Source organism: Ceratosolen solmsi, unplaced genomic scaffold (assembly GCF_000503995.2).
Source record: "Ceratosolen solmsi marchali unplaced genomic scaffold, CerSol_1.0 scaffold30, whole genome shotgun sequence".
In the NCBI taxonomy this organism is placed as follows: domain Eukaryota; kingdom Metazoa; phylum Arthropoda; class Insecta; order Hymenoptera; family Agaonidae; genus Ceratosolen; species Ceratosolen solmsi.
In genome coordinates, this window is record NW_011948421.1 from 4,419,266 (window position 1) to 4,446,743 (window position 27,478).

The 27,478-nt window shown below is 24.1% G+C and overlaps 4 protein-coding genes across 6 annotated transcripts in view; 2 read left to right on the forward strand and 2 right to left on the reverse strand.

The window, feature by feature from the left end:
* Positions 1–4,555, reverse strand: part of Taf3 (TBP-associated factor 3) — a 14,488-nt gene extending 9,933 nt beyond the window's left edge. For all 3 annotated transcript variants that reach the window (XR_912838.1, XM_011498548.1, XM_011498547.1), the window contains exons 1-6: positions 4,374–4,555; positions 3,590–3,769; positions 2,934–3,176; positions 2,232–2,873; positions 1,034–1,638; positions 112–753 (exon numbers count right to left, since the gene is read on the reverse strand). Coding sequence is in view for 2 of the 3 variants with exons in the window: in XM_011498548.1 (XP_011496850.1) it covers positions 112–753; positions 1,034–1,638; positions 2,232–2,873; positions 2,934–3,176; positions 3,590–3,755 (2,298 nt within the window). In the remaining variant the exon portion in view is untranslated. The remainder of the gene's footprint in view (positions 1–111; positions 754–1,033; positions 1,639–2,231; positions 2,874–2,933; positions 3,177–3,589; positions 3,770–4,373) is intronic.
* A 1,826-nt stretch (positions 4,556–6,381) lies between these two features.
* Positions 6,382–13,459, forward strand: SMC6 (Structural maintenance of chromosomes 6). Its single transcript, XM_011498551.1, has 17 exons — positions 6,382–6,585; positions 7,145–7,337; positions 7,422–7,574; positions 8,089–8,453; positions 8,515–8,645; positions 8,716–8,916; positions 8,986–9,182; positions 9,313–9,459; positions 9,527–9,711; positions 9,905–10,212; positions 10,375–10,594; positions 11,207–11,377; positions 11,451–11,638; positions 11,985–12,150; positions 12,263–12,574; positions 13,169–13,302; positions 13,378–13,459. The coding sequence occupies exons 1-17, from the start codon at positions 6,472–6,474 to the stop codon at positions 13,403–13,405; spliced, it is 3,213 nt and encodes a 1,070-aa protein (XP_011496853.1). The 5' UTR covers positions 6,382–6,471; the 3' UTR covers positions 13,406–13,459.
* Positions 13,460–14,502: 1,043 nt separating this feature from the next.
* Exo70 (exocyst complex component 7) lies at positions 14,503–19,849 on the forward strand. The gene is made up of 6 exons (XM_011498552.1): positions 14,503–14,856; positions 14,917–15,455; positions 15,979–16,524; positions 17,379–17,619; positions 18,647–18,916; positions 19,394–19,849. Exons 1-6 carry the CDS (start codon positions 14,628–14,630, stop codon positions 19,657–19,659), a joined length of 2,091 nt encoding a protein of 696 aa, XP_011496854.1. The 5' UTR covers positions 14,503–14,627; the 3' UTR covers positions 19,660–19,849.
* A 1,419-nt stretch (positions 19,850–21,268) lies between these two features.
* Rac1 (ras-related protein Rac1) lies at positions 21,269–23,999 on the reverse strand. The gene is made up of 3 exons (XM_011498553.1): positions 23,374–23,999; positions 22,121–22,508; positions 21,269–21,514 (listed from the first exon to the last, which is right to left on the reverse strand). The coding sequence occupies exons 1-3, from the start codon at positions 23,406–23,408 to the stop codon at positions 21,359–21,361; spliced, it is 579 nt and encodes a 192-aa protein (XP_011496855.1). The 5' UTR covers positions 23,409–23,999; the 3' UTR covers positions 21,269–21,358.
* Positions 24,000–27,478: the final 3,479 nt, after the last annotated feature.

Below are 27,478 nucleotides of genomic sequence, written 5' to 3' on the forward strand. Positions count from 1 at the left end.
ATTAGCTTTATAAAGCATTGCCATCATTATTATTATTATTGTTGTTACTATCGTTGACGTTGACGTTGTTATTATTATTATTATTATGGTTATTGGAGTTATATATATTACCTTATCGATTTTATCAATTTTTTCGACCTTATCAGGTTTAAAAGATTTGACGAGGGGCAAGTTGGGTGGTAATAAAGGAGCAGGAACAACTGGAGATATTGCTGGAGGGATTAGAGGTGTCATAAGACTTCCCCCGCTACTGGTCAAGATTGGTGATGAAACTAAGGTATCCGGTACAAGATAGTTAGTTGAAGTTGGAAGCTTCGGAGATGATAGCATCAATTCCTTTTCTGGACTTTTTAATGGTCTTGGTTTATCCACTGGCAATTGCTGCTGTTGTTTCAAAGATAACGTGGAGGATACCGGAGAAGCAGATGGACGTAAGGATTCGCCAATCAAAGACGGCGATGCAATGGATTTAGATGGTTCGATCTTAGGTCGGAAAAAGCGTTGACGCAACATGCCAGGCATTACCGCAGCTGGATTTGGTGGTCCCACCATTCCTGGTAGAGCCTTGTGCAATGGAAGAGGAAACATAGGATGAGGTATAAGGCCAGGAGCTGCAGGAAATGGTGGGAAAAAAGGGAAGGGTAAAGAAGGGGGCAAGCTAGTATCCCTAGGTGGTGGTGGTTGCTCTGGTGCCTGAGGCGTCTTTGGCCGATCCATAACGTTGACTTCCACTGAGTCGTTTGACAATCTTGCCTAAAAATGCCATTGCATTCTCTTAAAATTGAATCTTCATATTTCTTATATATATTTGAAGGATTATTTTTTCAAAATTTATAAAAATAATGTCGTTAAGTATAGAATTATGAAATATTTGTATCAAATAGCCTTAATTTTTTATATTTATCAATTTTTTACAAATCAAGAAGTTTTTACTTATAATATAACTAGAGCAGCAGTTTAAGAACTTCATAAACATATTAAAGAACTTTAAAAAGAAATATTAAAAAACTGTAAAATATTAATATTATTTTACCTTTTTTGGACTAACAGTATTTTTTAAACTTTTTAATTTTGTTTCTTTCTTCTTTCCAGTTTTTTCTTTTCTTTTTTTTTTTTGCTCCATTGTAACATTTGGAACATTAAGTTCTGGTGTCTTTGGAGTACTTGGAGTTCCTGGTGGAGACATATCATCAAACATATAGACATCAGATCCAGGACTCATCATATCTACTACACCATCATCTGTTACTGTAGCTCGTGCTGCACAATTATTAGCTAATGGACTTTGTAAAATAGATTTCTTATCCTCTTGCTTCACAAGGATATCATTGCGATTTCGTTCATTATCGCTAATAATTAAACTTGGCGAATTGTCACTACAAGCATGATCTTTTAACTTATGCTGTAAATCTATTACTTCCTTTTCTTTATCCTCTTTGGGTTTCGAGGATATCTTTTTAAAAATATTGAGTTTTTGCTTATCAGGTTCGATAGGTAATTTATCGACAACTTCTTCCTTACGCTCATTCAAACTAATATTTTCTGTATTCTGTGTAACATCTATAACTCTTTCCACTTTCACTTTATTTATAGTTGGAATATTTTTTATATGTTTCGGACTTCCTCCTGATATTTTACCTTTGAATAAATCATACAAAATTTAATTAGGTAATTAATTTGTTATATAATAAAAAATTTCAAATTTGTAAGTAATAAAAGTAAATTAACATATAACATAGATATGAAAATATAAAAAAATATATGTAAATATTAATATTTCATTTAAAATTAATTTTATAAATTTTTTTTAAAACATATATTAAAAACATAAAAATATTTTGGTGGATATTTTTATATCATTGTAAAATACATAATACAATTTTTTTTAATTAAATTTGATTTAATTAAAGATATATTAATTTTCAAGAAATATAAAGTAAATTTAAAATATTTGCACAGTTTAATAAAAAAATATTACAAATCTTCCTTATTTATGAGTTAAATTAAAAAGTATGAATATTTTCATTTAAGCTTATCAAATTTTTAATAAAAAATTTATAAAAATCTATGACTATAACACAATCTTATATAAATTGAAGCCTTATATGTAACACCTTATTTATAAATACTATAAATAATATAGATAATTTAAATAAAAACACAGGGCACAATTAAATATAATTATTAATTAAAAAATTAATACTATAAGCAAACATTAATAATAAAATCACCTTGTACTTTTCCTGCAACGTTAGATGGACCTGCTGTATTTGGACTTGCTGCCTTACCACCTTGTTTCAAAGCCTTCAATTTAGTTAACTCTTTCATTCCAGTCAATTTTTTAACTTTAACATCCTTAATTTCATCTGGTTTAAATAATGTATCTTTAGGAATTTTTTTCTTCTTATTTTCTTTATTTTCTGGTTTGACGTCTTCAGATCCTGGCAAAATTCGTTTAGTAATTTTCTTCATTTTCTTTTCCATTTTATTTTCCGGTAAAGTAATAGGATAAGAAGGTGTCGGAGATTCTGAACGGGTTTGCTGAGGTGTTCTTGATTCTGGCAGTTTTCCTTCTCTCGCAGTAGACAAAAAGCCTGATGTTGTCATTATAACACTGTGTATCTCACGAAGAGGACGACCTTCTTCTGTGGTTTTTACTCGTTTTACAGCAGATCCATCAAAAGAAACAGGATCTCCTGGTCGTTTGAACACAGCTGGAGGAGTTGACTTAATTATATTATCTTCACTTGAAACTCCATTTATTGCAATTATATTAGTCACCTCATTAGAATCATCTTCAGAAATATTCATTGGCTCACTTACTGTAGATGTATGTATATTTTCTACTTGTTTAAATTCTGGTAAATATTCTTCTATAAAATGTAAGAAGTTCAAAATTATTTAATATATACAAGTTATTTTGTAATAAATACCTTCAGTAGCAGGATACATTGCAGGCAAATGTTCATGGACATGCACAGATCTTGTAACCACTTCTCTACTACCTGGTTTTAAAAAATTAAGATGACTTTCCTTATGAATTGGTAATTTTGGTACGGCAACAACACAGGGTACAGAATCAACATTTTTAACATACTCTGCTAACTCTTGCAAATTAATATTCATATGACGAAAAGCTAATCCTAAATCATCTAAGTTAGCATCACTTCTTCCTACTAAAAATTAAACATTGTGAGAAAATTGTAAAAGTAAGACAAGAAATTTGGAAATTAATTTTTTTTAATGTATATAATATCAAAAAGTACATTATGTAATATCATTTCATTTTTAATATAAAAAAAAAATTTGTTAAATTAAAATAAAAATTTATATTTTTATTTATATAAATTGTGTATTTATAAATTTTTATTAACTGCGATATAATTTTTATTGTATTTATAATAATTATAATTATATAAATTAATTTATACTTCATTTGAAATTAATAATAAAATTTATGATAATTTATCTTTAAATTTTAATTCTAAAATATATTCTACTATACTTCTATATTTATACTATGTACTATACTTATAAATTTAAAATTTATTTAGTTCCCATATTAGCTTATTTGATCAAAATCACTTACAAACTTGTGTATATTGTTGAGTAAGTTTTGAAAGTTGAAAAATATATTCTTGCATAAGATCAACCATAAATTCTAATGGGGTAGAATTAATAGAATGCCATCCAATAGTTTGGCAAATCTGAGCTACTACCATTTTTAAAACATTTCTAGAATATTGTGTCGTCATTTTGACAATGTTACCTAAAAAATTATAACATGAATCTGATTATACATTTTTTTAAGCATAAATATAAATAAATCATTAACTTTTAGATATTTATATCATAATAGCAATAAAAATATATATTCTATTTGTATATTTATTAATAATTAATGATATATTAAGCAATTAATTGAAATCTAATATCATTATAATTATGAAACTAATTCAATAATATTAATTTAAAAATTATTCAAATTCAAAGAATAACTGAGCTAAATAATAAACTTTCATTAAATTGAAATATATCAAAACAATTAAACTGTATCAATAAAAAAACATAGTATAAGTATTATATATTTTTTAAGATTTTAATAGTTATCTAAATATTTTATATTAAACAAAATTTATTATAATTATTATTGTACAGATGCTACAAATCAATCAAATAAGACTATAGCTCATTAATACTAATAGTACATATGTACATGAAATCATAACCTATAATTTAAACATTTTTTATGAAAAAAGAAAAAAGCATTAATCTTTAAAATGAAGTGCAATATATTACTTATATAAATAATATTATATAAAAAATAACAGAAATTGATAATTTTTTAATTAAATATATTTTATAATACTCACCTAAAAAGCTTCAAATAGCTATAATATTATCATTTACAAGCTATCCTTGCACAATTTTTAAAAATACTTTTCTAAAATTTTCCATGATGAGGTACACCGTTTACTCGTGCAACATACAAATTCTTTATGAATTAGATAAATAAAATGAAACGTATATTTGACAACCTCCTTCCAAATCAGCGTCTCTGCCATCTTTAAATGTTTTCTTGGACGTTTGGAATGGAACATTATAATAACCCAAAACCTAAGAATATTAAAGAGAGCACACCATACCATTATTTACATATATTTTAACGGAAACCGCTGATAAATGGATACACAAAATGAAAAAGAAGTACACACACACACACATATATATATATATATATATATATATATATATATATATATATGCAACTAAAATTTTAAATCTTTAAGCCTTTGTGTACGAGTAGAATATGAATTTATTGTCTAGAAATTAAAAATTAAAATAAAATACTGACATTCTATGAATTTGTTATAAATGTTTAATAAATAATACCAAATACAAATATAAAATTTACTTAATAAGCCTCTAGGTCATGTGCCACAAATTTTATCATCATTTAGTTATACTTTAGATTTGAGTATAAATTCAAAGGAAAAAAAATCGATGTTAATATTGTGAAATGTAACTATAATAAAACTCAAGTGAAGTAAATAAAATCAAACTAATACAAGAAATTATATTAATTATTATGAATGAATAAAAATTGGTTGTATAAATGATAAAACATTTACTTTCTAACATTCTGTAGTTAAGAGTTTGTATAAGAATTTTGTATGCCCCAAAAACTGGTGTTTTAAAAGCATTGGAGACCATAATTGCAAGACATTTAAATCTAAAAATTACATTCCTAAATAATTGTAGTTAAATGAAATCCAACTTTTTGATTATATGGCGCATAATAATAAGAAAAATTTATTAAAATAAAATCTTTGGAAAATTGAATTGTTTTTATTGATAAACTGTAATCTTTAAGATTATATTTAATACTCAATTTTTTTAATATAGTAAATACAAATTTTATAATTTACAAGATTTTTCTTTTAGTGTGTGCAAATTAATACACCTTATAAATATAAGGAAGATTTTTATTCTCTATAATTAATTAATATGTTGCCAGTAAACCAATGTAATTAAAATTTTTCATATGGCCTTTTCTCGACATATGGTACGACAGCCTATCAATTATTTTCTATACATATTTTATTATTTTTTCTAGTATTGGCAGCAATAAAGTTTTTAAACAAATTATTAATACATAGAAAATAAGATATAAATTCTTAAAATAATTAGTCTTATACTATTCAAACTATAACGGACAAAGTATGATATACACGTGTAATATTTACATATTATCGAAGAAATTTGTGATTAATTTTTTGAAATCACATTTATCATACTGATACAATTGATATTAAAATATGCATATATAAAATATTTAGTATTTTTATTGACTGTTTTAAATTTTTTGGAATGCTTGTCTGGATTCTTTTAAATCGCGCGCTTATTAGAGAAACATACGAATGCATAAGTATAATTACTACTAAATAATGCATAATAATTCAAATAATTAAAATTATTACGTACGGTAGAAAAAATCGCATATGCTATATATTTACAGCTATATAACATACAAATTTAAGTTTTCACTTAAATTGAATTAAAGACTTAAAATCTTTTACTCCAATCATAAATGTTCTAAATACGACTAGACTCCAAATAACATCAATCAAATAACAAACCTTTAATTTGTGATCTATGTACAACTCATAGCTTATAAAGAAAAAAGATGATATAAATATAAGTTACCCGCATTCTACATAAGAAGACAAAACATTATGAGCTGATGTTAATACACAATTTTTTTTACCTAAGTACACTGACGTAAGATGTAGTACTAACTCATAAATAAAGGTTAGAGAATGAAATATTTATATCTATTAATTAAATAATCCTAAATCTGTGTATATGAATAGTTTTTCATACCTTAATTATTTAATATCATTAACAGCAATTATACCATAAGAAAAGAGATTTTATGTAACAGATTAATAAACAGAAAAACAAGACGCTATGGCTACAGAGAAGCTGAATCAAAATAAAAAGAGAACTATACAAAAGGAGGATCAGATCCAAGCCAAACGTGCCAAAAAAAAGAATGATACCTCCTCGTTTGCTGATGACGAGGTACATGAATTTAAAAAAAAATTTCTTGGATCAATATCAAATATTTATTCAAATTTTCAATAAAAATAAAATTTAAATTATTAATTACAACGGTAAATTTATATTTCTACTAAAAATTTATAAAAATTACTCGTATATGATTTTCTTTATATAGTAATTTTTATTTCATGAATGTTAGACTTTTTAAAATTAATTTTTATACTAATTAATACTAATTGTAGTTGTTTTATAATTTATAAGAAAATAATAAATATCTTATTTTATTTATATATAATAATTACAAGTAGCCTCAAATAATTTTTAATAGAATTGCTTGCTTTCTAAATATGTATGTTTTAAATTAAAAATACAAATAAATAATAATTAAATTAAAAGTATATAATAATTAAATAATGATCTTTATATATATATATTCATTATTAAAATTGATAAATAAAAATATTTGTATAAATTTTAATTCTAACAAGTGTTCAGGCAACAAAAAATATTAAGACTATATATAATTTATATAGTATTGAAAAATTTATAATATTCTTTTAAGCAAAATGTTTTATTAAAGCAAGTTGCAGGAAAAATCACACGTATATTTATGAAGAATTTTATGTGTCATGATGCAATGGAAGTAAATCTTAATCACAGAGTAAACTTTATTGTTGGAGTTAATGGTAGTGGAAAAAGTGCGATACTTACCGCTTTAACTATAGGGTTGGGTGCAAGAGCCAAAGCAACTGATAGAGGGCCGTCAATTAAAGGCAATAACTTTATATATTGAATGATAATTGAATTACTAAACTACATTTTTGTATTAAAAATAACTGTTACATTTGTGTTTTTAGAATTTATTAAAAAAGGAAAAAACTCTGGAATGATACAAATTACAATTTCAAATGATGGTCCCATGGCTTATAAGTATGAAACTTATGGAAATTCTATTACAATAATTCGTCATATAAATACAAATTCTTCTTATAAAATTAAAAATTGGAAAGGTATAAAAATTCTAAAATAATTCAAAAATTATCTTTTCTTAATTTTTTTTTCAGTATATATTTATATATTTTTTATTCAATGTGTAATATTTATGTACATAATTTTTTTATATAAACATTTTTTGCATAATTACATTTTATACAGATTAACAGAAATTATCTTTTAAGCTTTTATTAAAAAATTAACCTAAATAGCTAATATTAATAAAACTAATAATACCAAAGAGAAACTATTTGCATTTAAAGTATTATATGTTATTAGAAATATAAAATTATAATGTAATTTTGAATGAAAAATAAATATAATATACTGAAGAATTTAAATATATCGACTTCAGAAGTAGAATTTCACTAAAAAAGTTAATAGAAATATAAAACAAATATGAAGTGAAATAAAAATGTATAATTTTCCTTAAAAACTTTTGATATATATTTACAATTACAGTTATATTTAATATTTCTATACATATATACCTATATACAAAAGTATATGTATTTTATATTTTTCTTTCAGGTGATTTAATTTCTACAAAAAAGGAAGAATTACATAATATTGTTAACTTTTTAAATATTCAAGTAGATAATCCGATCTCAGTATTAAATCAAGATGTATCCAGATCATTTTTAGTAACTGCTGAATCTCAAGATAAATATAAATTATTCATGAGAGCTACTAGATTAGATATTATTGGTAATAATTATAAAGAGGCTATAATATCCAGTGAAAATGCTCGATTGCGTTTACAAGAAGCTCAAAAATATCTGAATGAAAATAGAAAAGAAATAACTGAACTTAAAAAAAAATTAAAAGCACTTGAATCCTTAGAAGATATAAAAAAAGAATATGAAAATCTTCAGAAAGAACTGCATTGGGCAACAGTAAATTAAATTTATTATTTAATAATTTATAATTCTGAATAATAACTATAATACATTATAGGTTATTCAAGAAGAGAATATTTTACTGCAAATAAATACTAGATTAAAGGATGAAGAAGATAATATTAAAAAATTCGAAAATCTTGAATCCACAAAAATAACAAAAGAACAAGAAATAAATTTAAAAATTGAGTATGAAATTTGAATATATAATTTTAATTGATATCCAAAATTGTATTTTAATTTAAACATACATTTATAGAGATCTGAAGAAAGAAATAAGGAAATTTGAAAACGAAGCATCAGATAGTAATGTAAGATTAAACGATATAAAAATAGATCACTTAAAAGCTAAGAAAACTTACGATGAAAAAAAAGAAAATATAAGAATTTTTCATGCTAGCATAAAAAGAAAAGAAAATGATATAATTACTTTACAAAATGAAATTAAAAAATTAGAAAGGTATTTTTATATTCCTTTATTAACATAAAAAATTAATCATTATCGGATAAATTATACTATCAATTTTAGAGAAAATAGTGCCGCCGGAGATAAAAAACAAGAAGCAAAACAAAAAATGAATGAAAGTGAACAACAACTCGATGAGGTAGAAGCAATGTTAAGGACAAAACAAACTGATCTTATGCATTTAGAAGAAAATAAAAGACGCATTGAACAAAAGGGGCAAAAATTTAGAATTGAAATTGAACAAAAACGGAGTGCACTTTGTATGTAATATTTGTTGCATGAATATTAATTTATTATATTTAATTATATTAATTTATTATAAATATTATAAATATATCTATTAATTTCTTTGAATATTAAATATCTTCGTTATATATTAAATTACTACAGATAAACTTAAGCAGAGGTTAAATGCTTTTAAAAATCAACCTAATGATGAATTCACTATTTACGGTCCAAATATGCCGCGTCTTCTTGCAAGAATTGAAGAAGCACATACTAGAGGAAAATTCAAACAAAAACCTCTTGGTCCACTTGGTAAATAATACTTTCTATATTTTATAATAGTACTGCTTTCAAACGATTAAATATTTGTTGTTTATAGGCTCATTTATTAAATTGAAAGATTCTAGTTGGATTCCAGCTATAGAAAATTATTTAGGATTTGGAACAATAACTGCATTTTGTGTAGATAATAGTCAGGATGGACAAATTTTAAATAGAATAATAAAAGAAGTATTTCAAACTGAACGTCCACCACAAATAATAATTAGTAAATTTTTTGATCATGTAAGTAATATAGCTTTCATTAATATAAATATATTTATGAAATATTTATCCTAATTGAACTACTAAAGTATAATAAATCACTAAAAACATGGTTACTTGCTATACTCAAAAATTCATATACACTTGTATACATTTAGAAATTTATTAGTAATCATATAAATAATTATAATTATTTTATTATAAAAAATAATAGATGCACAATGTAGAAGATGGTTGCACTAATTCACCAAAGTACTCGAACCTTTTAGATGCTATGGAAATATCTCACCCAGTAATTGCAAACTCTTTAATTGATCAAAGAGAAATTGAATGCATACTGTTAATACCTACATCGAATGAAGCATGTACTGTGATGTCAAATGTCATTAAAGTTCCACAAAACTGTAAACGAGCAATCACAAAGAATTCAGATTTATTTTATCCTGATCCAAATTATCGAATTTACGGTGGCAGTGTTTCTAAAGCAAAATATTTACAAGTATCAACAAATGAAGCCATACAGTAAGTTATTTAATAACAAAATAATATTTTTTATTTATTTTTTTTTTTTATGAAATATGTACTGGTTTTTATGTAATAAATTGCCATTCATATAAATAATTACAAATTTTTAATTAAAATAATTGCTATTCTATTTTATACTTAATTTTCATTATTTAACAGATCTTTGCAAGAAGAAATAGGTATTGTGGAAAATGAATTAAAAATGATTCAAAATACATTTAATGATGTTCATGAATCTATGAAAACTAATCAAATAGAGCTGCAAGAAGTTCAACATAAAGTAAAAACATTATTGCATCAACAACAACAACTGAAAAGCAAAATAGAAGAATTCAAAGAAATATACGAAACTTGTAATAATAATACTATAAATACTTTTGTAAGTAATATTGGTTTAAAGATTAAATATTAATTTTATGAAATGAATTGGATACAAAATAAAATAGTTTAATTAATAAAATAAAGGAATAATAAATAATTTTAAATAATGTTTTAATATAGTATTTTTTTTCAAATATAGAAAAAATTAAATTTATATATAGTTGTATTCTTTTGTAAAGGAATAAAATAATTTTTTACCAATTTTAGGTAAATTTGTTAAAAGAAAGATGACTTAATTACATTATAAAGGCTAAATAATTAATTTTTAGTACAAGATTTGAAACATGAGAAAATGGTATTTATTAAACTATTTTTACTCAAAAGTACAATTGAAATTTAAAGAATAAAGAATTGACTGTATCTATTAAATAAAATGATTAATTAATATTAACATTGTAACTGTAATTCTATTGCATTCATTAAATTCATAATTTCAGTTCAATATAACAGCAGTTTAATAGAACTTATATCAATTATTTACAATTCATTTAATTACATATTCAATTTTTACATTTTCAATACTTTTTTTATAATAAAAAAAATTTTTTAAAAAATATACTTTTTCTGATAAAATAGTTATTAGTATTTTTAACAAGAAATATTTTGATAGATAGCCGAAGTTGAAGAACTTCAAAGACAAGTTGTACAAAAAAAGGAACAAGAAAGCCATATGATAACAGAATTTCGTGAATCTAAAACAAATTTCGAAACAATAACTTCTGAATTGAAAAATCTTCGCGATCTTGCGCAAAATCTAGATACAAAATTGAATCCAATTAAGGTAAGAAGCTGATTTTTTATATAAAAATATTTTGTAAATTTATATTTAAAATTTATTTCTGCTTTTTTATTAGGAAAAAATAAAAGAATTAGAATATGAAAAAAGTAGATTAAGTGTTTCCAATCAAGGTGCAACAAGAAGAATGAAAGAAGCTCAGCAATCTCTGCAAAAATTACATTGTGAACAGCAACAACAAGAACGAGTTGTTAACTCAAAAATTGAAATAGCTGAAAAAATTTGCCTCAGAGTAAATACACAGAAGTATGCATGTTTAGTGTTGTATAATAATCTATAAAACCAATTATAAATACCTTAAACATTAAAATGATCATAATTGAATACTTTATATTGTATAATATAAACTTTGAATATTCTAAGAATAGTTCACTTCTTATTATAATAATACAAGTCAATTTGCTAATTCATTACTTATATAATTTGTATTTAAATTAAAAATTATATTTAATTTAAAATTTATTAATCAGTAAAATATTCAAAAATAACTTCTATTTAAATGATCTATTTAATAATCTGTTTATAATCTTATTTAGTTGTTTAATGTACATAAACATTAAAATAATGCATAAAATTATTTTTAATCGCAAAGGACTATTTCTGAAATAAATACTCGAACTAAAGAGTTAAAACTAACAATTGAAACCATAGAAAAGCAGCATGGAACAAAAGATGTTTTAAGTAAAAAATTACAGGAAAAGGAAGAAAAGTATGAAGGTGTTCATGAATTTGCTATAGAACTTACTACGAGTAATGATGTAAGTTATTCATTTTAATATTAATTCTAATTAAATTATATACAATGAAAATAATGTTAGGATATGGTTTGAAAAATGTGTTTGTTTTTTATTAAATTTTATTTAATTTTAGAGACAGCTCGAACGGCTAAGAAATCGTAAATTATTTTATAACGAAATGAAAAAACAAATTGGTGAACGAGTACAACAGTCTTTCGTGAATGTATTATCTCTCAGAAATTATAAAGGACAAATAACGATAGATCATCAAAAACGAGAACTACTTTTAGAAGTATCTCCTGTTAATGATGTTAAACGATCAACGAATGATGCTAAAGCCTTATCAGGTGGTGAACGATCATATTCTACCGTAGCTTTCATATTGGCCTTGTGGGATAGTACTGGATTACCATTTTATTTTTTAGATGAATTTGACGTCTTTATGGTAAATAAAATTATTTATAATTAAACGAAAATTAAAATTGAAATAATCCGTGTTTAGTGAGAAATATATTTTAATATTCGTTTGATAAATCAAAAAATATGAATTAAATATGTTATCTATATTTATATCACTATTTTATATTTATATTAAAAAATATTAATATATGATGACATATTATTTCCAATATCAATTTTATAATTTCAAAAACTTTTTCTATTGTATGTATTCTTCAGATTGATAGCTATTCATAAGTATTTCATATTATTTCATTCATAGTATTATACATAAGTATTCATATATATTTATAAGTTATAAGCAACTACTTAGATATAATAAATTAAAAATCTCAATTTCCATATGTATAACATTTTGAAACATTTTCGTTTTAGTCTATACATAATTTATTATATTAAAATATTTGTATCCATATTATTTAAATGAATTCAATTTAAATAAATCAACAATACATAAATTGATATTTTATAAAATATTTTGCTATAATTATATAGAAAACGCTCTTATAATTTTAACTCTTATTGTAATCTATAATTCTTTGTTACAGTAATTAAAGTTAATTATATATTTATTTTTCAGGACAAAATAAATCGACGAATGATTATGGACATCCTTTTAGGTCATGCACAATCTCATCCGCAAAGTCAGTTTGCATTCTTAACTCCTTTAGATACTTCACATATTGTAGCAGATGATAAAATTACTATTCATCGGTATACAAATGATCTTTTTTATAAGAATAATTTATTATTTTAATCTTTAATATTTCAAATTGATTATTATTACAGATTAGCACCTCCAGAGAGATCTACATAAAAGTATTAAGTTAAACTACTTTTAAGATTTTTTCTTATAAAAGTTTAGTTTTAAAATCTAATTTATTTCAAAATACTCAATACTTTATTTCTTTAAATTTTAAATAATTTAAAAATTTGTATACATAATATGCCTAGCTGATGCCTTTTTTAATAAATATCAATAATCATTATTTTTAATGAAACATGCCACTATATTTTATTTTATTATACTGTATTCCTTGATAAATTGAAGAAATGCTATTTTAATTTTATATATAATAATATTTGAAAAATATTAAAAAATATTTGAATATTATAGAAGTCATTTATTTTTCAAAAATTATACATACGTTTATATATTAATTATTTTATAATTTAGAAAACATTTTTTTTTTTAATATCGACTTTCGTATATAATTATGTATTAGATCGCAATTATTAAAAAAAAAAATATATATATATATATATATATATATATATATATATATATAAATCAATTTGTGTTGAAATTTCATTTGCAAATTTGGAAAAGAATCTTTAATTAAGTTTTACAATATTCATTCTTTTATAGTAGTTCACAATAACAATCAATAATACTTAGCTTTTTTATTTAAAATTAATATCATAAAATCAGGTTTGCTTTATATAAATAAAAATTCAAAAATAATAGTTATTATCTACAAAAAAGAATACAACCACTTAATTGCTAAAGTAAAATCAAACAAAAAATTATAAAATATTTATATTATATTAAATAAAAAAAACACATCTTTTTAGTGTCATTTAAATTGGATACATTTTTTAAAAGAAAGTTCAATTCATATAATTACTCATTTTAATAAAATGGATGCATACAAGGGCTTTAATTTTATATTTTATTACATTTAAAAGACGCGCGCTTTTTAACGCACTTTACATTAAAAATTAAAAAATCGTATCTAATTTATATTCTTTTTAGTATGCCTGTGGAGCAACCACTAGCACATAAACTCAAAATATGGGTGGAATATGCCACAGCTTGGATACCTATTTAGTATTGACATTTATAATTTATTATTTTATAAATTTGTATTAACTAAGAATTTAAACTTATATATGACACGCCCCCATTTGCATATGAAGGTTATATTACAGTATATTTTACTTAAATACGTTTTAAAATATTTTGTTCACAATTGAAATAGTATGAATAAACTATATGAATATGATTGGAAAAACTAAACCGTTTAAATAAAAGAAAAATGCAGTTTAATACTAATGATACTTCTAAAAGAAGATTTGAAATTGAATGTAAACTTGAAGCTGAACTAGCATCGTTGGAAACTTTAAAAGAAGCAGAAGATAATAGTAAAAAATTAACTAACAACATGGTAGCTATACTTTCTTCTTTAGAAGATAGATTAGCTACATTACGCCGTACTATACTACCAGTATATAATGAAACTGGCAATCTTCAAAATCAACAACATAGTAAGTTTATTATATCTGTACTTTTGAAAGTATTTTTAATCTCAATAATAAAATTTATAGATATTGAAAGAACACTAACAGTATTAGACCATGCTATTGGATATTACGGAGTTTGTCAAGAAGTAGAAAGTTCAGTACGTGGTGGACCTAATGGAACAGGCGGTTTAGATGGATTTCTGGAGGCTATGAATCGTCTTTACAATGCTCAACGATATTTTCAAAAAAATAATCCTAGTTCCGTAGAATTAGAAAATGTTTCAACGCTTTTTGAAATAGGTCTTGAATCTCTATATGCAGAGTTTCATGATATTTTAGCAAGACAAAGTAAACCAGTATTACCCATAGTTCTTTTAGATTTGATAGGTTTAGATGAAGACACAAGCAATGAAGATGCTCCACAATCCTTATGTCAATTATCGGAAAGTACACTAGCAGATTTAATTATGATATCAGGATGGTTAGAAGAAAGAGGACATCGAAGACATGCAAAATTATATGCTTCTGTTCGTTCCACAATTGTTCTCCGTTCTTTACAATTGATGAAAGAACATCAGAGAAGTGCAAGTGGAGGAAGTACACATGCTGCTAGTCCTATGCCAGTAAATGATTATATTAGATATGATTTTCTTATTTTCATATTTCACTTTAAAAATTATTAAAATAATCTATATTTCATAAGAACTCCTATTAACTATCAACAAAATATAAGACGAAAACAAATAATACCATTAAATTGAAATTTGAAAAATAAAAATACTTTATTTCAAGTTTAAAGTATGGAGTAAAAACTATGACTGTACCTAACAACCAAAAAATCATCAAAACCAAAACAATAATTTTTATTTATTATTTGTTAATTAATCACTCATTATCATTCGCAGTTTTAAATTCAAATAAAAGGAAAAATCTATGAAATATTGCTGAATCGAACAATTTTAATATTTATGATATTAATAAAATTGTTTGCATTTTATTTTAATGAAATTATTAACTTAGCGTCATTTTTTAACGGTTAATAAATTGTTCAAGATGAAAAAACGGCAGGAATTTTTGATAATAACTTTAAAATAACGCAAAAACGGATGATTATAAAATTAATATATGCCTTGATAATTCGATTAGAGAACGAAATTCGCACACCGCCACTCTCTGGGTGTATCTGATACAACCAGTCGACGGACATCGCGTCGATTGCAACTTGCTCTCGAAAAGAAAGCAAGCAAAATGCTGCTAAAAGCATCCCAGACAACGGGATTGTCCTTTCCCACATCAAGAAAGCCGACCACCAGCCCCTCGAGTCATTCAACTGAGGACTCTGCCCCAGATGAGCAGGAAATGGATAATTATTTATTGTTAGCTGCAAGCTTGCACAAGCTCATGCAAGCCGAACGCACACTTATCGGCCGAATTTTACCTACATCGTTACAACTACAAGTGCTTGAGGCAACGGTCCGCGATGCCATGGATCTTGTCGCACACGATGGTGAAAATATTGCCGCAAGAGCCAAAAGATGCATTACCAAACGTGACTTCTCGGCCGTTCTCGTTGTTTTCCCCATTTTGAAGCATCTAGAGGAACTCAAGCCGGATCTCGAGAGGACTGTCGAAGGCTGCGAGTACGCACTCAGATCTAAATTTGCATCAGTTATTCAGACACTCACCGACACAGTAAGATATATCCAAGAATATATTAATTTAAAAATAAGACTTTTTACGTTTAATTCGATTTTTATTCCTATTTGGATTATTATTCAATTTATTAGTTATTTTAACAAGATTTCATTATAAATATGAATATTTCTGAAATAGATGTCGTAAAACATTTTTAAATGAACCCACAAAAGATAACTAAATTGATTTAATTAATATTATTTTTAATTATTTAAAACTAATTATAAACATAAAATTCTATCAATAATACCGAAGAAATTTTGTTTTTTTTTTTTTTAAATTGAGAATTATTTAAAGTTTTATAATTAAAATAAATTTATAATTGAAACGATTTTTATTAATATATTGTTACCATTAAATTATTTATTTAGTTAAGTCGTTAAAAACGTTTCATATTGTTGAAAAAAATCTTACTAAGGCTATGATAAAAGTAATGCTTATTTACACAGGAGAATATCGTTGTTAATCACAAAAATTATATATTTTTGTAAAAAAGTAAGTATTATAAATTAAATATAGCAGTGCTATCAGTGAATGAACACATCGATGCATAGACAGAATGATAAAAAAATGTAATGTATTTTTAAGCTATATATAAATATTTGTGTTAAAATTATAATTATAAATTAAATAATATAAAAATAAAAAATTTTCAATTTGATAATAAATTTTCAAATTTCAAATTTCTTTTAAATTCAAATTGAAAAATGATTTTACTCCATATGTAGTAATAAATACGTATATGGCCTAATACATATGCCTATACATGTTATTATTCTTCGCATCATATAAATTTTATATCAATATTCTAAGATTTTAATAATTAGGACGATATTAATCGTTTCATTTAGGGTGCTCAAGCTTTAGAATGTTTTGGAGAAAATGTACGAAATGAATCTGGTGCAATTTTGCCTAAAGATGGAACTGTCGCAGAAAGCACAAGCAATGTACTTGTTTTTCTTGAACAACTAACGGAATATGCAGATACAGTAGGTATTGTTCTTAAACGTCACAGTGACACTGATTCCACTAATGCTACAAGTACTAAACATTCTGAAGGGCAACATAGAATTGCTTTAGGTCTTTATACAAGTAAGTATTTTATTTTTTATAATCATTATAAATTTATATAAATATTAATTTTTTTTTAAGTAAAAAGAATCATCTAATTAAACTGAAATTACCGAAAATGTATCTAAATTGTAAAAATTTGAAATCCAATATTATTAAATATATACATTGAAAAATAATATTCCTTTTAAAATAATAAAATTTTGTTATATTAATAACATTGTTAGATTTAATTTTAAAATTCAGAAGATGAAATCATAGTTTGTAAAAATTTGATTTATTATTACATATAAATCTTTCACAAACTCGTCAAGATATGAATTTACTATTTTTAAATTTTAGGTACATATTTGATAATAGAATATTAAGGATTTTTAGAAAAATTAGTATAGTATAATTTCATCAATACCTAAAAATGTTTGAATATTTTTTCAAACTTATTAAGTATTATTTATTTTATTAACTCCATGTTACATACCAGCTAACTTTATTTTGTTTTAATATATTTCTCATGTACATTGATTCTAATATTCATAGCTTGTCATATATACATATTTGCTTTAATATTATATAAATATAGAAATTCACATTACTAAAATTCCCGAATCCATATATATATGAACATATAACTTATTTATTTTTAATAAAAACTTGTTTATTAGCAAATTATAATTATAGAATTTTATTAATAATTTTCATGGAAATAAGTATTAAGAGTGGTACTGTTATATCTTCAACAATCAATTATCAACTATTTGGAATTAAAATATCAAATAGCTATTATTTTCTTAACTAAATTCGAGTCTAAATGTTATATAAAAAAAAAAAAAAAACATGTTTAGAAAATTATTTATAATATAAAATTTGTAATATTTGTATTTTAAAGGATATTCTCCCCCGTAATATTTTTTCGATCTATTTGAAAACTCTTCGATAATTCTGAAAACAATTATGATTTATATAAAGTATATTTAAAATATCGATGCAATATTTTATTATCAGTTGAAATTGTTAAAAATAAATCATTTGTCTAATAATATTATTATAGAGAGAGTGCTAGCCCTTCTAAATCTGGCACTTGTGAGTAAAAGCGACACGTCTTATTCCGATCCAGCGCTTCGTGCTTTATTCCGTTTGAATAATCACAATTATGTGATTAATGCTTTGAGAAGAAGCTCTCTTATGGAATTACTTTTATTAGCCGAACCAACCGCTGAACAGACGTATCAAGATTTACTTGCACGCGATCGAGCAAATTATGTTACCTCCACCTTTGCTAAAACTCGTAGTCATATTGAAAATCACAATGACGAACCAGGTTTGTTTAGTTTGCTTGACCCTTACCTTTTGGTATATATAAATTATAAATATAAATTCCAATTTTTTAAATATTTTAAAACTTAATATTAAGGCTGCTAGATTGTGTTAATTTCTTAAAAATAAATAAATGATATATATTGATTTTTTCCATTAAGTACAAGAAGTATTGGTATATATTTTGTATAATAATCTATCGTATTATTTACATATAATACATCAAAATTAAACCAATTTCTAACAATATATTAGATTTTAAAATTATTTAAATTTATTACTTGATAGCACCCAATAGCTTCACTTTATTGCATATATAAATTTTAATTTTTTCAAATTCTTACGTAACTATATACACATACATAAATTATTGTTTAATAAGAGCGAAAATTAAGAAGTATAAGCAAATTTTTAGATAAATCGTGTACTATTAAAAATTTTATATTAATAATATAAAACTATAATAATAAATGTATCATAGGAATGAAGGTTCTAAAGGAACGGTTTTCTGGTTTCACACGAGAATTCGATGAGGCCGCAAAATTCCATCGAAGCTATGCTGTACCAGATGCGCGTATGCGTGAAGAATTACGCAAAGAATTGCGTCAATCTATCGTCCCGACATATACAACTTTCTATCACAAGTATAAAAACACCTCGTTTTCTAAAAATCCAGCTAAATACGTCAAATACAGTCCTGAGCAAGTATCTACTGCTATCGACACATTTTTCGATACAGCTGCTTAAACCCTAAGGCGATGGCAAATTAAGAGCCACCAAACTACTACAACAGAAAAATATAACGCGTTATTTCTTTTCAATTCTTAATGTTTTTCTATATACATTACCATTAAATCCTACATCAATCCTTCTTAATTTAAGATTCATTTATTACAGTTATATATTTGAAATTTTCAGTTTTAAGATGCAACAATATAAGAACTATCAGTTTATATGTATTATAACATTTGTTAATAAATGTAATAAATTGGTTTCCATTTTTATAACAAAATTAGTACATAAGTATGAAAGAAATACTTTATTTCTTTGTTTAAGTAATTTATTCTTTTTTGTAGAAATTAGGTTTAAAATGTATATAAAATGTGTAAAATCATATTAATAAATATTTTTAATTAAATATAGTTTGATATGGATGTATTAATATGCATATATATATATATATATATATATATATATATATATGGATACTCATTAGTTTAATATAATAGTTTTACTTAAAATTTATTTTATAAAATGTACCCGAGGAATACAAAATATTACTCAATATCAATGATTTAGTAAACACCCATTTAATAAAGCAAATTTTATTACAATATCTATTGTTTTGTAATTAGACTGAAACAAGTATATTTCACTGCATGTATTTAGACATATAGTGACAAATTACACATAAAACTTGTGTAAGCTACACATTACATTAAACATTCCAGTCCAGTCTTTTCATATATATACCTTTAAATATATATTTAAATTAAAAAAAACAATTAACGTTTCCATCTAAATTCAGTTAGTAGAGTAATAATGTATAGCCAATGTTTAAACTCCAATAATTATTTACAATTAGTTTTTATCGCTCTAGTTGTTCCTCTTTATTCTTCATTTGATTCTCGCAAACGCATACTTTTATTCACGCAATCATTCAAAGCTTTTTCTTCTTTATTGTATATTTTAAAAAGTACACCCTTCTTAAAGTGTTTTATTTCAAGATATCTACTTTTCATTACATATTCTTCCTTTGTTATTAATCGTCTTCACGAATTGCAAACGAATGGTATTGATATTGTGCGTATGAATCACAGGCGTTATATCAAAGTAATAATTAAAATTTATGAGAGGAGAACTGAGTAGAGCTATTGTCACATATGCACTAATGCTTATTTTTGTTCATTCACTCTTTCGATTCGCGTATCTTAAATCTATCCTAGAAATTACACAGTCAACTTACATAGTCGTCTATTTTAGAGCATAAATGTATATGTATAATTTGTTTACCATTCAAAGATATTCAATAATAATTATTATTAATATACTCTAGTATACTGTACATAATCGCATTATATTCTGGCGCTCTTTTTCACAATTTTTCTATAATTGATCATTCTTCTTGCATGAGAATGAAACTTCAATAGTAACGGAGATGAAGAGTGTGAATTTAACCCTTTACCATTTTACATATCCACTGGAAATACTGAAGCTGTCAGCAAAGAAGTCTTCTTTCCTCCCCTTCTTTCTTACCCTTGTTCACTTAATTTCTGCTTCTATTACTTCAGTTATTCTTTTTTTATTTTTTAAATAAATGTTATGAGAACAGTTATTACTTTTGTGCAATTTAATTCACAAACGTCTGTACTTTCAAGGGATTCAAGAAGGATGACGCTATCATACATCTTCCAGCGAGAATGTGCAGTAACGAAACAACTTAATATTATAGAATGCAACATCTACGTTTTGGCTTTACCTGCAGAGCAGGACAAAGAACTGCACGGATTGCTTCATCAAACACTGTTTTAAGTCCTTTTTGTGTTAAAGCAGAGCATTCTAAATATTTCACTGATCCAATTTCTTTTGCCATTGTAAGACCCTGAATTAAAAAAAGATTTATTATTAAAAAATGACCAATTAAGTGTAGTAACTGTACAATGTATAAAAATAACAGTGAATGGAAAAATGAAAATATATATTTATTAATAAAATTAATTCAAACTAAAAACTTTTTAAAACTAAAAAAAATTAGAATGAAAAAAATATATAACATTTTTTATCTACAATTTCGAATTTAAATCATACATTCTGAAAATAATGTATTCAACATAAATAAAATTCTTCAATTTATCCCAAGAACAAAACGTTATTTAATACTGTATTTTGAAAATTATTTACATTCTAGTAAAAAATTTAATATAGATATATATATTTAAAAGTATTCCTTGTCAAAATATTTATTGTAACTTATTTGATCAGAATATTTATATTAAGTATTTTATAATATAGGAAATATTCATACATTATATTTTGTTATGAATTATAATGTTTAACTAATGATCACATTATTAATAAATTATATATTAAAATAATCAATTAAGCTAGTTTTCATATAATTTTTCTTGTATGTATGTGCATATATATACATCTATGACTATGACTTAGCATTCTGCCTTGCAGTGATCATAAATGAAATTTTAATTACCTGAGGATAAGTAATAGGAGCAAGTTTTTTATCCTTTAATCGCTCAATGGTTTCTTTATCTTCACGTAAGTCAAGCTTAGTTCCAACCAAAATAATGGGAGTTGTTGGGCAATGATGACGTACTTCTGGATACCATTTAGCTCTTACATTTTCAAAACTTGCTGGATTTACAAGTGAAAAGCAAATGAGAAATACATCAGTCTGTGGATATGATAATGGTCGTAGCCTATCATAATCTTCTTGACCAGCTGTATCCCAAAGGCCCAAGTTAATTGGTTTTCCATCAACCATAACATTAGCAGAATAATTATCAAAAACTGTTGGTATATATTCCCCAGGAAATGCATTTGTAGTATAACTAATTAATAAACATGTTTTACCAACAGCTCTATAAAAGAAAATTTTTTATAAATTACTTTATAATAATTAATTTTAATAAAAACAAAAATGAAAAATATATTTAATAATTATATTTAGAATAAAAAAATTAATTATATGTAAAAGTATACAAACACAATCCATAATATATATATATATATATATATATACTTATTGAGACATATATATTATATAGCAGAAATATCATATTACTAGGTTGAAATTTTTTATATTAGAACAATTAAATAAAAGATAATTTAATAATAAAAATATGTATTAATTTTATTAATTATAAAACTTTTAATTTAACTTTAATGTTTTCATTTAACAATGAAAAAGTTGAGATCATTCTTCAAGTTTCTTTAACAAATACTGTAAATATAATAATGCTCCAAAATTCATCTTAATCTCATTTATAACGTTAATTAGTACTTGAATTATTATAATCTTTATGTATAATAAGGATAAATGTTGAAATATATCCTCAATTATAGGCAATAAGAATAATAAAAAGAAGAGGTCAATGGTGTCAGAAATCTTGTGAAGTGTTAGCAATCTCACATACACCACGCCCATGAACGCTTGAAACGCTTGTTGCAAAAAAGATATATTATAAAAAGATCGATAAAATAGATTGAAGAAACGACATTCTTGTATATAATATTTTAACCTCGATCAATGCTAACTAAAAAAAATAAGGGTCCAGTATGTTTGACTTTCTTTCAACACATCCGCGAAAAATTGACGAAGCCACGCTCTTTCTATCTCTCTTTTTCAGTCTTATGTTCACTGTATGCCCTCCTGTTTGAACTTGATACGCTCGTCATCTTCATGACAAATTAACATAGAAAATAGAAGAACTAAACAACACTCACCCGTCACCTACAACGACACACTTGATCGCCTGCATTTTTTTCTTTTCGTGGTACTAAATTTAATTTCTCACTCGCGCGCTCCGCTGATGTCTCATACAGCGACGGAACCTTCACGCGATGATTCCTCTTGTACAACTCTCTCCACTCTCCACTCACTCTCTCTCTCTCTCTCTCTCTCTCTCTCTCTCTCTCTCTTTATCGGCCAAGGAGTGTAAATACACCAACCTACACGTTAATTTGCACTCACTAACTCTCCTTTGTATTCGCTTTTTTATTATTGTTTCATTCTTTAATCAGAATAATGTGGTGTAAATGATCTATCAAATTTACTTGCAAAAGCCCGGAATCAACAAGACTACAAATAACAAATGTAACGGAAAGAACTGGAGAGTGCACAGCAAGTAATGCGTGAGAAAAGGAGGAGAGAGAGAAGGTTGAATACACAGGCCGTGACAAAGCTCATACGAATGTTAAAAGGAGGAAGGGACAGAAGGACAGGCACATGGAATAGTGGAAGTCACGACAAGTCGGAGGAGGAACGACGCCTAATAAAGTCTCTCTCTCGCATAAACATCCTCCGTCTCTTTTTTTCTTACTCAGTTGCGCGCTCTCTCTCTCTCTCTCTCTCTCTCTCTCCCTCTCTCTTGGTCTCGTTTAAGAGGAGAAAAAAAAGTAACAGCGGACTGCATGAACAGTAGAGACTATTTCTTGAGCTTAATGCTCTTGAAACATACGTACTCACAGCAACATAACTAGCGCCTACGGACCCACATATATGACGGCAAATATAGGGAGAGAGCGCGGTAGGAGGTATTATGGCTGATTATAGAAAAACCAATAAGTGGACCCATTTGATTTCCAAAGAAATAACCCTTTTATTGCAGAATATATTATTACTTTATTGATTATTGTAATTTGTAATTACATTACTGCTGCGACAAACCCCCCTTTCATCAAATAATGTATGCAAATATTCATTTTATTTTAATATATTTAAATTCTATGTATTTATGAATTTCGGTGAATTATGAATATTTTTATTTACATATTCATTATAACATGTATAGGATAGTAATTTAAAAATTACGATAATACCTATCTACATTATTACAACGAAACATTTGAAAATGTCTATAAAACTTCTTTTATATTATATTAATTTATTAATATTAGAAGCATAAATACTTACCACTAATATGTTGCTCCTTATAAATTCAATTGTATATTTTATCTTTCTATATTTCAAATATTTAAAATTCATTTCGATTATTAACTCGATTTGATAATATATTATTTTGTTTTATTTTTTAAAATGTTAATTAATTATTTCTTCATACTCCATGAAGAATAATTAACATTAATCAATAAACACGGAAGCGTTTAAAAATTTCTGTCTGATTAAAAATTGTTAAAAACTATTGTAAGTAATTTTAGAGAGATAACTTATCTTAATAATCTGTTAGTAAGCATGGTTTAGTTATATTTTCACTTGATTGTTTTTTTTTCTTCGGAATTTACTTTTATTTTTTAATTTATCATTTTCACTATCTTTCACAAAAATGATTCTATCCATACTCAACAAACTTTTAACTATCAGATTTAATCTTTTTTCTAATATTTTATTAAAAAAATTAATTAAAAAATATAACGGATTAAAAGAACTCTTATTTCATAATTAAAAATGCATGAAATATATGGCATATATTATATATCATATATCATATATACAATTTACATCAAAATACAATAAGCAAATTCCATTAAAATAACGTTGCCAATAAAATTAGATATAATAGTTGAATTGAAGAAGTAAATAACAAGCGTGAATTTTTCAGACAAATTGGCAAGAATAAAACATCAACTTTCAAAATAAAGATAATATCGATGAATATATCATTACACTTAATTAAAGCAATTAAATTAAAAAAAATTAAACCGCTGTAAACCATATTAGTAATAATACTTGTTCAAACATCTAGTGATTGATCAAGAAAAATTAAAACTATTTGAAAAAAATAAAAATAAAATATTTACATGTAATATCTTATTGCATTTCAAAATTCCTGATTATTTATTAAATTTCCAATTCGAATAGATGAAAGAAGAAAAATTCAGCTATACGATTTATAAAATCAAGTAGAAATTACAAAGCAAAAAGAGAAGCATATGATAATATAATAATAAATTTCAATATAATTAATACTATTAATTTCAGTTAAAATTAAAGTAAATGTCTATAAAAATGATACTTTTAGCAAATATCAATCAAATATAAAGAAAAATTATATAATTACCTTTATTACTGAATCATACTTCAATATAAAAATTTACATATTTATAATATGTTTAAAACATAAATAAAAGAAATTTATTTTTGAGTTACGCTATTAAATTTATTTCCAAATATTTAAATGAAAAATAATAATTATGAATCTATAAAATAAATAATTTCAACGTCGTATATTAATATCCACCTATATTTCAACTTTTGAAAGTTATATTCTAAAATTATTATATCATATAAATTCATGTAATTGTCGTTCTTGAAAATTGATTGAATAGTTAAGAAATACTACGAATAATTTAGGAGACTAATTTATTTTGAAAATAATTAGAAAACAGAAAATCAAATTATAGAATTTTGCTTTTGTTTTCTCTAAATTTTTAGTCAATCCTGTGAAAAAAAAAATGAGATCTGTAAATCTTAATATTCAAACATTTTTATGCTCTTAACACATAATTTATTATCTCTATTTCATTTATTTGAAATATTATTTATTTATTCGAGATAATAAACAATATTTTTTATTATATATTAGGAAAACATGAAATATTAAAATATTCTTATTTTTAAACTAAATTTCAAAATAATTATGTTTTAACGAAAAAGTTATAGAATTATGATTTTTTATTATAAATGTTATATAAAATAATTACCAAGCTTTTTATAATAGAAGAATAATATAGAAAGATTGATTTTATTAGCATTTCAAAAATTAATTTTTCCTTTATTATAATTTGAATATAAATTAAAAAATATATTCTATATTTATTAAATAATTTCAAAGATAATGTACAACAATAATAAATAAAACAATAATAAATGTAAACCTTTTACAGGTAAATAAGAAAAATTATACTTGGCCATTATGACGAGCGTATAGATTTAATAAGATTAAATTACATGATATAAATACACTTACAATTCCACACTCTTGTATAAAGTTATCGAACCTTAACAAAAAGTAATAACTTAATATTGCAATAATATCCGATTTTATTTTCATAAATCGTTCATTGATCATTGTAAACTAATATTCATTTACTTTACGAAGTTAGTATTTTAAAATTCATCATTTTGGTTTCTTAATTTTACAATGTTTTTTAAATAACTGTATTAGTTATCTGATAAAAATAATGGAGAAAATTATTTGATTATTAAAAATTGACTATATATATTATAATTTTTATTAAATATGTAACATAACTAAATCAATTAATAATACATGCCTTTATAAATATAAAAATATTTTTAGATTTTTCAATGAAAATATTATCTTTTTATAAATTCATATAGTAAATAAAAAATATTTTAATAAAAATATTATTTATTTATTTTCATGAACATGCCTTCTATGAAATAGTACTAAAAAAATATAAAACATTAGAAAATGTAGTATACGCTACATTAAATACGATCTGTTGAATCTTTTTCAATTTTACCCCATATATCGAACTTCAATTGACTCCCAACTGATCATAATGTTATATTAAGTGAAAATTCATATTTTCAATTATTTAAACAAGATAAAATATTAGCAGTAGATCTATAACAAAAAGATATTTATTATAATGAGAAAAGATAAATAATATCATATAGAAACCTTAATTAGTTATTTTTACATAAAAATAAAAAATTGTATTCAAACGTCCTAATAAAATTGAATGATATTTTTATTGTTGATTAATATATACGTGAGAAGTATTTATAAATATGAAAATACATTGGATGTGTTTATCATCTAAATTTATTATTTAAAAAATTTCGATATTAATTAAAAAATTATATTTAGTTAATTCATTCATTTATTTGAATGCAACATAT

Bases quoted from the DNA above. Each gene is read 5' to 3' on its own strand.
- SMC6 (XM_011498551.1), top strand. From the start codon at position 6,472: ATGGCTACAGAGAAGCTGAATCAAAATAAAAAGAGAACTATACAAAAG. The intron at 10,213-10,374 runs GTAAGTTATTTA...ATTATTTAACAG, and splicing joins TCAACAAATGAAGCCATACA to ATCTTTGCAAGAAGAAATAG. The intron at 12,575-13,168 runs GTAAATAAAATT...TTTATTTTTCAG, and splicing joins ATGAATTTGACGTCTTTATG to GACAAAATAAATCGACGAAT.
- Exo70 (XM_011498552.1), top strand. From the start codon at position 14,628: ATGCAGTTTAATACTAATGATACTTCTAAAAGAAGATTTGAAATTGAA. The intron at 14,857-14,916 runs GTAAGTTTATTA...TAAAATTTATAG, and splicing joins TCTTCAAAATCAACAACATA to ATATTGAAAGAACACTAACA. The intron at 15,456-15,978 runs GTAAATGATTAT...TAATTCGATTAG, and splicing joins ATGCTGCTAGTCCTATGCCA to AGAACGAAATTCGCACACCG.
- Rac1 (XM_011498553.1), bottom strand. From the start codon at position 23,408: ATGCAGGCGATCAAGTGTGTCGTTGTAGGTGACGG. The intron at 22,509-23,373 runs GTGAGTGTTGTT...TTTCTTTTATAG, and splicing joins TGTGTCGTTGTAGGTGACGG to AGCTGTTGGTAAAACATGTT. The intron at 21,515-22,120 runs GTAATTAAAATT...TTTTTAATTCAG, and splicing joins CTCCTATTACTTATCCTCAG to GGTCTTACAATGGCAAAAGA.